The sequence below is a fragment of the Caloenas nicobarica genome, chromosome 3, assembly GCF_036013445.1.
Source record: "Caloenas nicobarica isolate bCalNic1 chromosome 3, bCalNic1.hap1, whole genome shotgun sequence".
Classification (NCBI taxonomy): Eukaryota; Metazoa; Chordata; class Aves; order Columbiformes; family Columbidae; genus Caloenas; species Caloenas nicobarica.
In genome coordinates, this window is record NC_088247.1 from 94052930 (window position 1) to 94068509 (window position 15580).

The 15580-nt window shown below is 40.3% G+C and overlaps 1 protein-coding gene across 1 annotated transcript in view; it reads left to right on the forward strand.

Annotated features, from left to right (window-relative positions):
• Window positions 1–15580, forward strand: part of ABCG5 (ATP binding cassette subfamily G member 5) — a 17138-nt gene continuing 1558 nt past the window's right edge. The window contains exons 1-12 of the mRNA XM_065630704.1: window positions 1–122; window positions 640–761; window positions 1206–1342; window positions 1563–1661; window positions 2625–2757; window positions 4055–4194; window positions 5361–5490; window positions 8231–8444; window positions 8674–8879; window positions 9751–9889; window positions 13117–13302; window positions 14998–15116. Coding sequence (XP_065486776.1) covers window positions 1–122; window positions 640–761; window positions 1206–1342; window positions 1563–1661; window positions 2625–2757; window positions 4055–4194; window positions 5361–5490; window positions 8231–8444; window positions 8674–8879; window positions 9751–9889; window positions 13117–13302; window positions 14998–15116 — 1747 coding nt within the window. The remainder of the gene's footprint in view (window positions 123–639; window positions 762–1205; window positions 1343–1562; window positions 1662–2624; window positions 2758–4054; window positions 4195–5360; window positions 5491–8230; window positions 8445–8673; window positions 8880–9750; window positions 9890–13116; window positions 13303–14997; window positions 15117–15580) is intronic.

Sequence of the window (15580 nt, forward strand, 5' to 3'; positions counted from 1 at the left end):
ATGTCGGGCAGGGGCTCTCCTGCCCTGGAGAGGAGCAGCAGCTGTGGGCAGATGAGTGAGGAGGAGGCTGCGGCACAGCCCGGTGACAGCATCAGTGTCCAGGGTGTCTCCTACACCATCAGGTAGGGCCGGGAAGGTGGCAGGGGAGCCCCTGCCCCCCAGGAGCTGCTCTGACCCCAGGGACTGAGGGGAGAGGGGCTGGGACAGGTGGGCTGCGGGTACAGAAGGAGGGAGGGCTCTGGGCCATCCGCCACAGGGGTCGAGCGCAGGGCTGGAGGGAGGCAGCGCCCATCCGTCCTCTGGAGGGTTCACCAGTTCTTCTTCACCTGTCTCTGGAGGAGGTGCTTTAGAGGAGATTTCCAAAGACTGTGCACTTTCCCACAAAAGCGTCCTAGCAGTCATTCTGATAAATCTGTTCAGACTCCGTTTTACCCTCCAGATAATGTTGAAGTTATCAAGTTAAAGCTTGGGCGGGAGGCAGGGGGAAAAAAATTGTTTGTTTGTTTGTTTGTTTTTCCAACACTTTAAAATCCTTGCAGGCTCCTATCCCATAGGCAATTAGCTATAAACCATTCACTTGCTTTACGCAAAACTTTTAAATCTTCTCTATTTCATCTTTTTTCATGTTTGTTTTCCAAGACAACATGTTGGCCCATGGTGGAACCTTTCTTTATATTACAAAAAATGGACCCGGCAAATACTTAAGGATGTTTCATTTCACATAGAGAGTGGCCAGATTATGGGCATTTTAGGAAACTCTGGTAAGTTGTTCCAGTACTATAAAAGAAATAAGATTAGAGTTAATACCAGTGACTTCCACAGTGGTATGAATGTCACTGAGATCTGTGTTTTAAATGATGAAATTGGAGCTGCTTTTAACCTCCGCCTTGTAAAACTGCGGTGCTTGGTTTTCAGAGTTCAGTCTTTTGTCATCTAACAATTATAAACTCAGTAAAATATAAGGTTACTTCTAAACCCATTAGTTGCACTATGAAGTGTGGATTTGTATGAATTAAATGCTAATTTACACACATGCCTGGTTTCCCATTTACTTCCCCTTAACCAGCTGTGTTTTCAGGACCTATTATTTTCATGGTATTGAGAAAATAATACATTCTTCTCCTACACCTCCATCCAAGTGAGGCTACCACTCTTGAAATCACAAAATGAATCTTATTAAATGATTAATTTATTGTCTTTGAAAGGATCTGGGAAAACAACACTTCTGGATGCAATATCAGGAAGACTGGGTCAGAAAGACAACTTCTTTGGTGAAGTGTATGTGAATGGGCGTCAGCTGAAGAAGGAACAGTTTAGAGATTGCTTCTCTTATGTACCACAGGTTGATTTACAAATTTATTTTTGTGCACTGTGATTCCTCTCATGTAAAGAAAGTAAAGTTGATAGTGTAAAGGAGTAACGTAACCTGATGGTGATTTTACTAGTAAATTTGGTACAAAGCAGTTAATAAATTATCTGAATAAATGAAGGTTGTGCGAGCGGGGGCAAGATCTTAATTATTACAGGACTAACTGCTGCTTTCTCTTCACCTTTTTGTTCAGAGCGACACATTGTTAAGCTTCCTCACCATCCGAGAGTCTCTGACCTACACTGCTTTACTAACCCTTCAGAAACGCTCCAATGACTTAATCAAGAAGAAGGTCTGTATTTTATCGTCTTCCACCAGAAAAGCAGACATGATGTCATGTAATGCTTTCACCAGCAGCACTTTGCATCTATGGCTTTTACGTGTTAAAAGGATTTGTAATCCTCATACTGCAAATGGGGAGAAATCCTCCTGCTGAGGGGCAGGCCATGAGCTCTCTGGTGCTCCCCACCTCTGCAAGGGGCTTGTGCTGATGCCCCAGGGAGTCACCATTACACTGGGACAAAACTCTCCTGCCCAAAGCTGCAGCAGGAGGAGCTGCTGTTGGTGTCAAGGTTGGTTCCCCTTCCCCAGCTGGGAAATGTCATTTTCTGGGGTGTTTGAGGCCAGGTACGCTGGCGAGCCTCATGGACAGCAGAGGTGGCTTTGCCACTCCTCTGGCTCCTGTAGGATGTCTCACAAACCAGAACAGCTCTGAAAAGCACTTGGTCTAATAAGCCCCCCACAAGCTACTGTCTTGGTAAAATAGGTGTGTTCCAGACCTATTAAAGGACTCTTTGGCCTCTGTTGAGAATAAAGATTGGGTATTCTTGACCAAAGGCTCTTGTTCTCTGTCTTCTCTCTTCACCTGCCTTCTACTCTGTATTTTATACTTCCCCAGAACTGATATGCCTTTCTCCTCCCTTATTTTGGAAGCCAGACCAGCACATTATGCTTCATACCTTAAGCTCTAGTCCCACCTCTGAAGTCTTAATCTCTTAATGTCAAGTGAAGCTACAATTCTACTAGTTTCAGAATAAATGAAAATACAATTTTAAAAATAATAATTGAAATAATATATTAAAAATTATCAAATAGAAATGAGGCCAGATACTTTTCAACTAGAATGGATGCAAGCAGCATATTGGGAAAGCCACAGCTTAAAAGAATGTATTTTTTTCTTTCATTTTTTTCATTTTGCACACAGGTATCCAAGTTGGACTGTTTTTAGTCTTTCTAATTCGTAATTATTTTTCAGGTAGATGCGGTTATGGCTGAGCTGAGTCTCAGCCACATTGCTGACAAAATAATCGGAAGCCGTATTTTTGCAGGAATTTCTGGGGGTGAGAAGCGTCGTGTTTCAATTGCAGCCCAACTATTACAAGATCCCAGTAAGTACCACTGCATGGATTTTCAAAATAAAGCAAAGTACTGTCACTTTGTGCTCCTACCATGGGCCTCCATAAAGCACTTTAAAACACAAAAGCATTTACATTCTGTAATTCAGCAAAAGCTGGTCTAGTAATGACAGAAAAAGATGGGTAGTAACTTAGGTCTGCCGTTACTCTACTAGCTGATCTTGGTAAGTAGACAATTTTAAAATCTTAGGGACTGAATGTAGGTTTAGACTTGCATTTATCCATTTCAAGTCTTTTCAGGCTCACCCTTCCAGTGTATGAAATGTTGGTCGTGGCACATTAATTTGTAGTTTTGGGGCACTTTAGAGCCACACATATGCCAGCATTGAGCCTTGTAGTGGAGTAGCTGCCATTGAGCCATGTATGAGTGAGCGCCATGTACGTTCCAGAGCCAAAAAAATTCTGATGGAAGAAAATCAAAGCAGAGTAACTAGAAGGATCAGCTATGGAAAACAGCACTGTAAATTTTGTCAGTTTTGAGACTGGCAGATATACCAGGACTCCATACCAGGCAGGAAGGAGCATTTAAATAGCAAAGTGAGGTATTTCGCTGCTACTGGTGACTCCTGGAGAGCTCACTGGTGTAGTTATCAGCCAGTAAATTCACTAAACTCTATAGTAAACACCAGAGATATTCCTTGAAGATAAACATATAGAGAAAGCTCTCCTTCCCCCTTATCCTGATCAAGGTTGAGCTACTCTCTTCTGTGCTGTGTCTCATCTGTTTAAAAATAATGGATTTGACTGTAACTTTTAACCTTCTATGTGCAATAAAATAAAGAAGAAAAGGCAGTCAAAACCCCCCACCTCTCTCATCTATGGAATTATATATGCTGTATGTTAACAACTTTTAGTTTGTTCATAACTAATTCTGTCTGTATATATAGATTTAATTCTGATTATAACTTCTAGCTAGTTATGTCAGTTATATTTACATTTGTATACATGCTGAAATTTATCATTGCTATTTTTCTTAGAAGCAGATGTATACATCTGGTCTATTTTGGTAATTTTCACATTTCACCTGAACTTAGAAAAAAATGATTATGCTCTGATCCTGCAGTCATTTTTTATGTCCTTAATCACTGAAACTGAACCACTGAAGCTAACTAAAACTGAAAGATCACATCATGGCAATATCTATGCATACTCTGCTTTACATGTGGACCTTCACATGTAAAGTAATTTCTATACTATTCGCCAAATTAGCTTCAAAGGCATTTGCTGCCCATTTACCTGAGTTTTAATGCTGTTCCTTGTCGTTCCACAGAGATCATGCTGCTTGATGAACCAACAACAGGGCTGGACTGCCTGACTGCAAACCAGATTGTCTCGCTTCTCACAGAGCTTGCACACGGAGGCAGGATTGTGATTATTACAATTCATCAGCCTCGCTCAGAACTCTTCAGGGTAAATGATATCTACTCACTGTTCACTTTTTTTTTTTTCTTTTTTTGGCCAGGCTTTTTAGTACCTAGGCTCTTTTCAGGCTAAAAGTACAAGATCCAGTATAGTTGCCTTCAAAGACTCCCTCCCTTTCACTGAATAAATACAGGCTTGTCTTGAACTTTACAGCTCTGGCCTTCTGCCAGTCACGAGGCACTTTGGGACCTGTACTGTCCTGTAAAAATAGTATGCACACAGACTGTGTGCCTAACCTTTGTGTTATGTAGATACTCAAACCAAAACCACTGGGAGAAGCCATGTAAATCACCCCATGTGTGCAGGCACTGTAAAAACTAGTACTTTATTTATCTTTACCTATTAATATTTCAGGAACACTTTCAATGTGAGACAGATAAAGCCATGATTTGGTATGGGGGGAAAAAAAAAACTTCTTCTTTTTTCCTCGTGTCAGATGATGTGGGTAGACCTTGGCCACGTTGGTGGGACAGACCTGCCTTGCCGGGCTTGTGGCGCAGAAAGCATTTCTCCCTTCCTGTTACTGTTTCGCACTTTGGTCTTCTGGCACATCCACCACCCTCCACATGCGTGCAAGGCAGCTCTTCCCTGGGTGACTGAACTGAGCGTGAGTGATGATGAAGTCAGAGGGGAGTGGCCGTGCTTTTCTGGACCAAAAGCAGTCCTGGTACCTTGGGAATATGGATTGATTGTAGCTGGTGTGAACCCTGCCCTGGCAAATGTTCACCTGAAGAGGAGTGCTGTTAAAATCCTTAAGCACTTCAGGATAGCCTTCCCAACAATTTGGGGATTTTACGGACTGGGGCTATTAAGCACCAAAGGAGGTCAGTGAGTAAATGGAGGTGCATTAGAAGTGAAGTCAGAAGTGCACAGCTCCCATTTCTGTTTGTGGATTGCCTCTGTATGCTGCTGTCACTGGCAGTTTTGAGAACCACTAGTTTTAAGAGCTTAAAGACATGTCATCTTGCATAACCACCGAGAGGAGTGAAAGAAACCACAGACTTCCTTTGAGGGAAATACACTAAGGAAATTTGAATGTGTCAAAACTGTTTTCCCTGTCAAAGCTTTTTTGTTACCAAGACAGTAGCTGTACTGAAGAATTAATTCATTTCTTCTTAGTACATATTGCTAATATATTAATTTGCCCCCTGCAGTTATTTGACAAAATAGCCATCATGAGCTTTGGAGAACTGGTTTTCTGTGGGAACCCTATGGAAATGATCACGTTTTTTAGTGACTGTGGCTATTCTTGTTCTGAGCAATCAAATCCTCTTGACTTCTATGGTAAGTTTGTCTAAACTGTTTTGGTAAAAACGTGGGTTTCCTTTCTAGGGGTGTCAAACTCATTTTCACTGGAGGGCCACGTCAGCCTCGTGGTTGCCTTCAAAGGGCAGAATGTAATTTTAGGACCGTATAAATGTAACTACCTCTGCTTTAGACAAACAAGTTGTTTTCTTCCCCAGTTTTTTCCAGAGGTAGAAATGTGTTTGAATTTTTTCCCAACTTTGTAATTATTCTCAGCTCAGAGAAGAGAGAGGCCTAGGCCCATGTAACCATCACTTACCCATAAAATGGCAAAAATTTGCAGTAGGTCTGAAATGCAGCAGAAAGGAGTAAATTACCAGTAAAAAGGAAATCTCAACTTCATGAAACCTGTAGATTCCTGATGGTATCTCCCTATGGCTGTCCACTGGATGCTGGAAGTCACTTTGATTCCAAAACTGTGGGAAGTCCCATGCTCTTACGGACTTGGTGATGCCACGCAACTGAAAACAGTTGTTGCCTGGAAGGAAGAATGTAGAATAAGTGTGGGATGACTCGAGGCATCAATTTCCAGAGATTCTGAGTTTGAGGTTTCTGAAAGTTTGGAGAGCTGCTAGCACCAGGGTGAGCTACTGGAGGAGAGCATAGGGATGCTTCAGGAGACGATGACAGCAAGCTGTTGGCAAAAGCTGAAGAGTACTGTTTTACCGATTTGGGATGAAAAAAAGTGTCAGCATGAAACTTTGGAAATGAGTCTTGGTTTTGCTGCAGGACATCCCTGTACCTGATCCATGCAGATACACATTTGAAGAGAATGTGTACGTGTTTGTGCATGTATGTGTACACGTATACATACATGTATATATATCTCTCTTTTTCAATGTAGTATGTAGGCTGATTTCTGATGATAGTAGCTGAGCATTAACCAGGGAATTTGACCGATCCAAAAAGCTGCCTTCAGAGAAGGCAATGTTTTCCTCTTGTCTAGATGGCATCCTAAACGCAGAGAGAAGAGAGGATGGTTGTTGACATGAAGCTGGAATGGGATGAAGCTGAAAATACTGGTGTGACAGTGAGGATAATTCTGCCCTCATGAATTTGAACAGTCTTGAAAAGCATAGATGATTTGAGATTCAGACCCACTTTTTAAAAAGCTTGGTAAAGAGAGTACTGCATTCTTCAAATGTCAACCTTTGAATGTGACAAGAAAGGGAAAAAATATAGTTTAGAGCAAAGAATCATCAGAATGTTTAGTCTTTGGAAAATCAGCAGTTTATATTTTTTGTGTGATTTAATGATGTGAATGAAGGGACAGATTCTGCCATCATTTACACCAACAGTGGAGGAGAATAGATCCTATGTATTGCGTGTGGATTGTATTATTGAAATGTCACATGTGTTTATTTTAAAAAGTACAAATGCATGGTAGGCATTAGCTATTTGGTCTGGTGACTACTTGGTGTTATTTTTTTTTTAAACATACCTGGTTGTCATTTATTTCTAGTGTGACACACTGGCCAAGTTTTAAAAAGCCTATCTGCACTTTGGATGTTCATCTTTACAAAAGTGAAGACTTCATTTTGGATATGTTTACCATTAAAGACAATTCTGCTGAATTCCAGCTTTCAGAAGAGTAGGGAAGTATTCACAAGCTTAATTCAGATGTCGAGGATACATTAAGAATTGTGGACAAGGCCTCTTCTTCAACTAGTACTTTGAAAGTTGAGCATAACACAGTAAAACTGAAATCTAAGGAGGGCAGAAACCTTAGGAATAAATAACCGATAAAGACGTCTTATCCGATGTAGAAGAGTAATATAAAAATCTGTAAGAACAGCTATTCCTGAGAATGACAATCTAGTTTTTGAAACCTTAGGTAATTCATTGCTTTCAAGGAAAAAGGAAATTTCTAATGCATTTTAGCCCTATTGCTGAATCCGTAAGAGTTGTCCAAATAGCATGCTGAGAGTTCCCATCTGCTGATAACAGAATTGCTGGAGACAGGAGTAGGTATAGCTGGATTTATTAGAAAGGAAGATTGATTCTGTGAAGTGTTTGTCTTTCATAAGTTCTATGGCAGTGACTAATATTTTTTTCAGCTTGGGCTGAGCCTGCTAGGGGAATTTGGCCTGCTGAATATCCTCTAACTTCGCATTAAAACAGAAGCATGTCTGAGAAGGAGGTGGGTGAAACCCAGTGCAATGATGCAGGAACAGCTCAAGTAGAGATGAGCAGCATTTCTGCAGCTTGAGCTCAGACTAATGAAAAAATAAAGCTCCACGGTTATGGAGGAGCAGGCAGAGGACGAGGGGGAATCAGGGAGCCATGTCTGAGCATTTGGCTGAAAACTGGAGAAATACATGACCAGAAAGTCACCTCTTCATCCTCACTCATGGATGTTCATCCTCAGCTGGTGCTGGCTTGCTCTTGGCAGCAGCGGCGCTCCACAGGCAGCACAGCTCTGCGCTGTGCAAGGGGAACGCTGGAGGTCTGACCAGCACAGCGCTCAGTCCGTGCACTTCCAGATGGACTTGAACTTCAGGGTCCTACAGAGGCCACAAACCACAGAGACTGTGGTGGCTGCACAGTTATTCATTCTTGCTGCTTCTAACAGAGGGGCGGAGTAAAAGAAATCTTGAATACTTTAAATGGACCTTTCGCAGATTTTAGGATAGAGACAAGGAAAGGTTAGTTGCAAGGGGGGAAGAGATTTGAAGGGAAAGTGATGTGTATGTATAGTAAATGCTTTGTAAATTTACAGTGGATCTGACATCTGTGGACACTCACAGCAAGGAACGGGAACTCGAAACCTACAGTAGAGTTCAGGTAATTGTATCAGCCTACAAAAACTCAGAGATCTTTAGCAAAGTACTGGCCACCATTGAAAGAACAAAGTGTATGAAAGAGCTGCCACCAATACCATTCAAAAACAAAGACTCACCCAGTGCCTTTGACAAATTATGGATTCTTTTCCGGTAAGACTTTTTTTTTCTTTTTTTAAGAAAAATCTTTTTCTTATCCACTAATCTTCTGGGTTGTTCCCCCATATATAAATGCACTTTCTAGGTTATTTTGGTCTACCACTGTGCTTGTTCCTGTCTTCTTTAACATATTACCTTTTTGTGGACGCTGTGTGTGTAAGATTTGTTCAAAGCTAAATACCCTACCGACAAGTATATTGTTATTGGTTTGTTTCATTATCAGGAGGATAACAAAAAACTTCTCCAGAGATAAGATGGGCATCACCACGCGTCTCCTCCAGAATCTGTTATTTGGCTTGTTTGTAGCATTTTTCCTTCTTCGATTAAGGAACGACCTGCTAAAAGGAGCTGTGCAGGACCGTGTGGGGTTTGTCTACCAGTGCGTGAGTGCCACCCCCTACACAGGGATGCTCAATGCTGTTGCCCTTTGTGAGTTTCTGTCCTGTGTTATGTGCAGCAGCAGGCATTGCTGCCACTGTTTTGTAAATGGGAAAAAGTCTTTTTCGAAGGCAGTCATTTAAAGGCTCTTCAGGATTTTAGGTGATGTCAGAGCTGATACAGATGCACGAAATTCAAAGGCAAAGCAACAGGAAGCTTGGCACCACAGAAAAAGATAAGCCCATCAGAGGGGCTCCAGGTCCAGTGCATTAACGAAGGGGTGTGCCCTGACCCCTGCCTCTCCCAGTCACAGCTGGCTGGTGCAGGGGGCCCTTATTCTGACCTGTGCAAGAGCCCTTCACTTGCCTGTGTGCGACCTTACAAAGGCAGGACAAAGTCTAGGTCTGTAGTTAACATCTTAAGTGAGATCAAAACCAAAGACATGGAAAGGATGGAAGTATAAATCAGCTTTGGCAACAACTAAGCATAATTAGATTTAGGAGTATTATGTGATGACTACATTAGAGGGTCCTTCTCTTACAGCTGCCATACTAAGATCAACAGTAGTTTCTATTTTACAGCCCTAAAATCTCTTTTACTCATGTAGGGAACATATGCTGCTGTCATCACCTTGAGAGCAGAGCACCTCAAGAAATTATCTAGTGACAGCAGTTTTTTCATGTCTTTAATTTGTATCTGCAAAAAGAGAAGGCTATCCTGCATGCTGCCTAGTTAGGCCTCTGTCATTAAGCTTACCAAATTTGCCATCTGCAGGGAGCATGGTTTGCATTTACAGTGGGGGAAGAAGTGCTCAGACTGGTTTAGACAGAATGTTTCTGATGTATTTTCAAAGCTGTCTCTGTGCTTCAAGTTATTGGTCTCTTTATTCAATGGTGATTTATTTCTTGTATATTTTATCCAGTCCCACCTTTACGTGCTATCAGTGACCAAGAAAGTAAAGATGGCTTGTATAAGAAGTGGCAAATGCTTTTAGCTTATATAGTACATTTCCTGCCCTTCAGTGTCATCAGCGTGGCAATTTTCAGCACCTTTGTATACTGGTAAGCACTTGTACCATCTATCGGATTGTTATTTTTCTTTTTGTCATCACTTTCAACTCCCATGTCAGCACCAGGACTCCTGGCATGGCTTCCTGCTCATCTCTCAGAATGATTACAGAGAAAGCTGAAGATGAGACAATTTTAACCCTTCTCTTTCAGGCAGTGTTAAAACTCTTACAGAGTGAGTAAGTTGCCAGTTCTCTAGGTAACTTGGGAAGTTTTAATGGGCCTGGGACATTTATCATTCTTATGTCACACCAAAAGCATGAAGTGTCATTTTACATTACATTTAGAAAGACGGGAAATAATTTTTAAAAAAAAAGTGAGAAAGACGACAGCAGGTATGTGACAGTAACAAAGCTTCACATTTCCTGGGACATTTGGGGTTTAGCTACAGCATAAGGAAGTGATGAGATCTGGATCCTTCTCTTTCACTCTCCAGAAAAAGGCATGAAAGTGGATTTCCGACAGTGGGAGAAAGGGTTTGATTGTAAAGCTTGCTTTTTTCCCCTAGTACATTCACTTCCTCGCATCACAGTGAAGTAACACCTCAGAATGGGATGATGAAATATTTAATCTGTTGATTGCCTTATCTATCGTATAGGCCAGCTCTTCTTAATTTCTGTTCTGCTGATTTCTCACCTTCAGTAGAGTCCATGGCTGCTTATGTAAGCTAATAGCAAAGTATGTAAGTACCAATCTTTGTCTTTCGATCATTTTCTGGATTTTTGTTTTCCCGATTATGAAAGGAGAGGTGTGTAGTGCACTAAAGTTAATTTTTGTTTTCATGAGTCAGTTGGTAGTAAAGTTGCCATCAGACAGCAGTCTACAGTAAAATGTGTACAAATGAACAGCAGGCTTGGGTTGTTTCCTGGATGCATATTCTCTGGTTAGCTGTTGAGAGATAATACATGGACAAACACTTGTAAACGAGAGAAAGTGCAGGAGCTATTCTGCTGTAGCTGTGCGTGTTGGTGCATCTTACAAGATGCCCTTGGACAGTTTGAAAATGAATGAAGGAGAACTGCACAAAACCGCTTGGGCTGTTGAATAAGAACTTCTGCCCAGGGAGTTAGTCAGATATGGGAATTTAATGATAGCTGTTTTCCCATCTAGAAAAATTCAGGAAAGAAGAATGCTGATTTCTTCTTCCTGGTCTGTAGTAGGTAATGAGGTGCAGTGCTCAGCATTTACTCAGTTCTTTCCATTTGGGATCTCAATAGCTGTCAGCTCCTCAATGAAGAAACAGAAGCCCCAAGAGGGAGGTTTCTGCTCCTCCAGATGTGAGGACTTGTGTGCGTGGTAGTGCTCCCCGATAAGTCCTTCTTCACAGACAAACAGAAATCACTTCTCCTCCCAGTAAGCATTCAGAGATGCGCTGTGGTCACCAGAGCCTTTCCATTTCTGTCTGCTAGTGAGCTGGCTGCTGAGAAGGCAGCAATTTGGAAAAAAAGATTTTCAGGCTCAATGAGGGAATGTTTGTGGAGTTCCTGAAGATTGTGAGTCACTGTTTGTCACACCCACTCCTTGAAAACCAGGAAATTTGTAGAGGCAGAGACTTTGCCCTTGAGCTTTGGTAGCTTCAAACACAATCAACGATGAAGAGTCTTGTTCTGGTTAATGGATAATGTTTACAGATATTGGCTTGCGTATATCTTTGCTATCTTGTGGTTGTTTGGAAGCCATCAGTGATGTGTTGGAGTGACTTCAAGTGCACTTAGACCTCTTGGGGCAAGCAGTTTCTCTATGAAATTTTGAAGATTGTATCTGTGCAGGATTAAACTTTTCTGAAGGAGCTAACTTTTGGAGAGTCTTTGATAGCCTCTGGTACATGTTCTTACAAGCCAGTTCCCTCAGAATTTGTGTTTGTAGGGTCAGTTTCTGCCAGGCAGGCCCAAACTCTTACCTGATCAGACACAAGGCAGGTCTGGCCAAGAACAAATACAGCCAGTTTTGCAATCAAGTAAATGTACTCTGTTTATGCAGATTTTCCCAGTTAAATGTACCTCTGGGAAGTATTCTAACAGTTTATATTATCCTACTGTTCTATTGCTGTAATATTCTCTGAGTTGTTTTTTTCTTTTTTCTTCTCTTTTAGTCTTTCTTCTCTTCCTATCCCAGATTTACTAGTCTGTATCGACATAGCTGTATGTAAATTATTCGAGCACTTCGGAGAAGGTGACACTCTCATGCTAGGACTTTGGAAAGCTGCTCCTTCTGCACCGATCTGTCATTAAAGTTTGTTAAATACCTGGTAGCTCAGGGAATGTTTAGTGCTTGAAGAGTCAATATTCAGCCATGTTTGTAGTAGAGATTATTTTGGTGCTACACACACAAAATGCTACAGGAAAGCCTGTGAGAAAATTAATACTTCAGTTTCCAAGACCATGTTTGAAAATAGCGGCTTAAAAAAAAAAAGACATAGAACTTTGCACTGAGCAATGAAAAAGAAAATAAAGTGTTGAATAGCTGCTTGTTAGCTAAGCAAAGCATGCAGTCTGTACCTAGCGTGAGGCATTTCTGGTCTGAGGTATTTTGGAAAAAGAGTGATATGGCACCATGTAATAAAAGGTTTTCTCATCTGTCATGTACGCTATAAGGCTGACTTGACAAGCAGTTGCTGGCCTTTCTTAGCTTTTTAGTACAGATAGGGGGTCCCTTTTTATTTTAGGTGAGCTAGGGAAAAGCTGGGGACAGTGTGTTGTATTAAAGAGCGCAGGAGTATGGAGGAAATTGCATTTGGATTAATTACATGGGTAGTGAAATCAATTTGCCTTCCATTTAATTGAGTATATCCATTTTTACATTTGCATGCACAGTATCAGAAGTGCAAAATTCCATCTGTTAATTAGCTATATAAAGGGGTTCTTTAAATATGTGACTCACATAAGTAAGTCCCACTGCATAGACTCTAAAAGGAGATGGAGGTTAATTTAAGGGATCCTAAAAGCCACAGCGGTTGTCTTGAAACAACATGGATTTCTGTTACAACTACATATTTACGTAACCATCTTCAATCTAGATGGAGAAAACCTAATTTATTTGCACTTATGTCATGATATTAAATGGATGTCCTTTATGTTAAGGCTCCAAACGATATACTAAGGGTTAAGACGTAACAGTTTGCTTAATGAGTATTTGCAAAAAGAAATAAAAATAAAAGCTACATTCCAAGTTTAGTATCAAAACACTGTTTTGTAAATGTTCTTTTGTTCATTTTTGTACAGGACCATAGGGTTGTATCCTGATGCTTCCAGATTTGGATTTTTTTTTGCTGTTTCCTTGGCATCTCACATCATTGGTGAACTACTAACACTTGTTGTACTTGGCGTGGTTCAAAACCCACAAATAGTCCAAAGCGGAGTGGTGCTACTTAATTCAGCAGGTGTGATAGTGGGAACTGGACTAGTGAGGTAGGAAGAAGTTTTCTTTCATTGTGGTGTTAATGTTAAATAACATTGGCCTATAGAAGAGTTTCATGAACAGCCCATATTGCTGAAGCACAATAATGCACAGATAGCAATGGAAAGTGCAGCTGTTATCCTTCAGAGGTAGAACTGCCTCATTATGTTAGACCTTGTATTAAACACACAAAATGACACTTAAGAACTTGAGATATCAACAAAGATACTAACTTTTTTATTTTTATTTTTTGCTAATAAATTGAGGATAAAACCGAGCAATTATTATCAGCTCAGCTGAATTGTCTTACTTATGCCGACCTTATGACCTGAGATGCTATCCTCATTGAAGGAGTCTACAAAAATAGTTACTACAACTTTTAGTAACTGCTGCAACTTATCAGACATTAAACACTGGGAAGGATGGTTCAAAAAAAAAGTCGTTCTCAACTATGTTCTTAGTGTTATTCTCTAGTTTAGCCATCAAACTTTTCAGACACTTTTTCTATCTGTGCAGACTGAACTACATAAAAATAATAAATAAAAAAGTAGTGTAGTAAATATGTGGAAAATGATGATCCAGTTGCTCTATTACTATGCAAATAAATATTTTTGCATTGTAACTGCATGAACTTTGTACTGTTTTCCCCTTCTATTTGTCAATACTGAAATTAGTATTTTTTGAGAAACATACCAGCGTAAGTGTATTATTGTCAAAAGAAGTTTTCTTGAGACATTGAGCAAGTGTGATACGCTCACCCGAGATCTTTTTGATGAAAACTTAAGTAAGCCGAACAATAGCTGACATCAAGTTGTCCTCAAGAAAAGCATATGCGTCTTCACAAAGTTGATGATGGTTTGCCTCTTCAGAGAATATTTCAGCTAATACTTGCTTATCAAGTAAAACTAGGTTAATATCTAATTAATTTGGTCTCTGCCGGATGTCAAGAACATGTATGTTTATAGTGACAAGACAGTTATTCCCGCTGCCATAATCTAATGCCTTAATGATAACTTCTAAGAAGTACTAGAGTGGTTTCTAACCTTATTTTACAGTAGAGACATTGCTAATTAATATTGTGAATCTCTTTGATTAAAGTTCATAGGCAATGAAGGATATTAAAAATAGCACTGAGACTTGGGTTGCTGGTGGTTGTTTGTTTTTTTTTTTTCCTGTTCATTTGCTTGTTTAGTTATAAAGTCTTGCAGTATTTTAGCTGTAGGAATTGCCCAGTCTTGTTGAATAATGCTATTTCAAAATTTTCATACTCCGTTTCTCTTCTCATTATTCTTCTATTTTTGTATTGTTTTTATGGTTCCAGTGAATTGATATTCAGTCTTTTTTGAAGATGGAGTGAGGGGGTGGTGATTTCTTACCCCAGAAGCAACACCTTCGCAACTAAAGTTTATGTTGGGTTTTGTCATGACTGCAGTGTGAATAGCAACCAACCTTATAGCATTATTTGTGACTGCCCATAAACAAGTCGGGGCTGAACCTTGTGACACTACCAAAGTCAGAGACAGCCTTCATGGTTGTCTCCTCTTTTAGCACTTAAAAATGGGCTTCATATTTGAAACCCCTACATGTGCAACCAAGAGCTGTTTCTGTAAGAGGTTACAACCAAAGATGAGAGTTTGTTTTAATTTGGGGTAGAATTGGCTTTTGGAATGTAGCAAAAGCCAATTTAACTTCTCTGTTTCTTTAAGGACTATCGAAGAAATGCCGACACCTTTTAAAATTCTCGGTTATCTTACCTTTCAAAAATACAGCAGTGAGGTTCTTGTAGTCAATGAATTTCATGGCTTAAACTTCACATGTGGTAAGTGTCAAAAAAAAAATGCCTTTAAGTCCATTATAAATAATTTTAATGACATGTCGGTGCTTCTTTTCCTTCTGCATACAATAGAAGTATCTTGGTAAGCTGAAGATAACTTGTGAGCTGTTAAAAAAACCCCAGCATATTAATTACTAAAGACTTAATATAATGCCAAACTAGACAAGAGTTTGACTTTTTTTCCAACCATTTCTCATTCTTTCAGTTTTTCACCTTTCTCTTTTTCATCTCTTCTTTGATCCCCCTTTGCAGCCTGTTATGTGCTTATTGGAGCAGTGTTACACAAACAGAAGATCAATAGACTTGCACAATATGAGATCAAATATCAGTGCAGGGAGCAGGGACAGGTAACACCTGTTTCCTCTGGTATCAGTGAGGCTTCAGGTCAAATATGTTACCCTGGCACGTATCAAGCAGCTGGGATCTGCCAGGTTGTGCTCCCCTGGTTGTGAGCA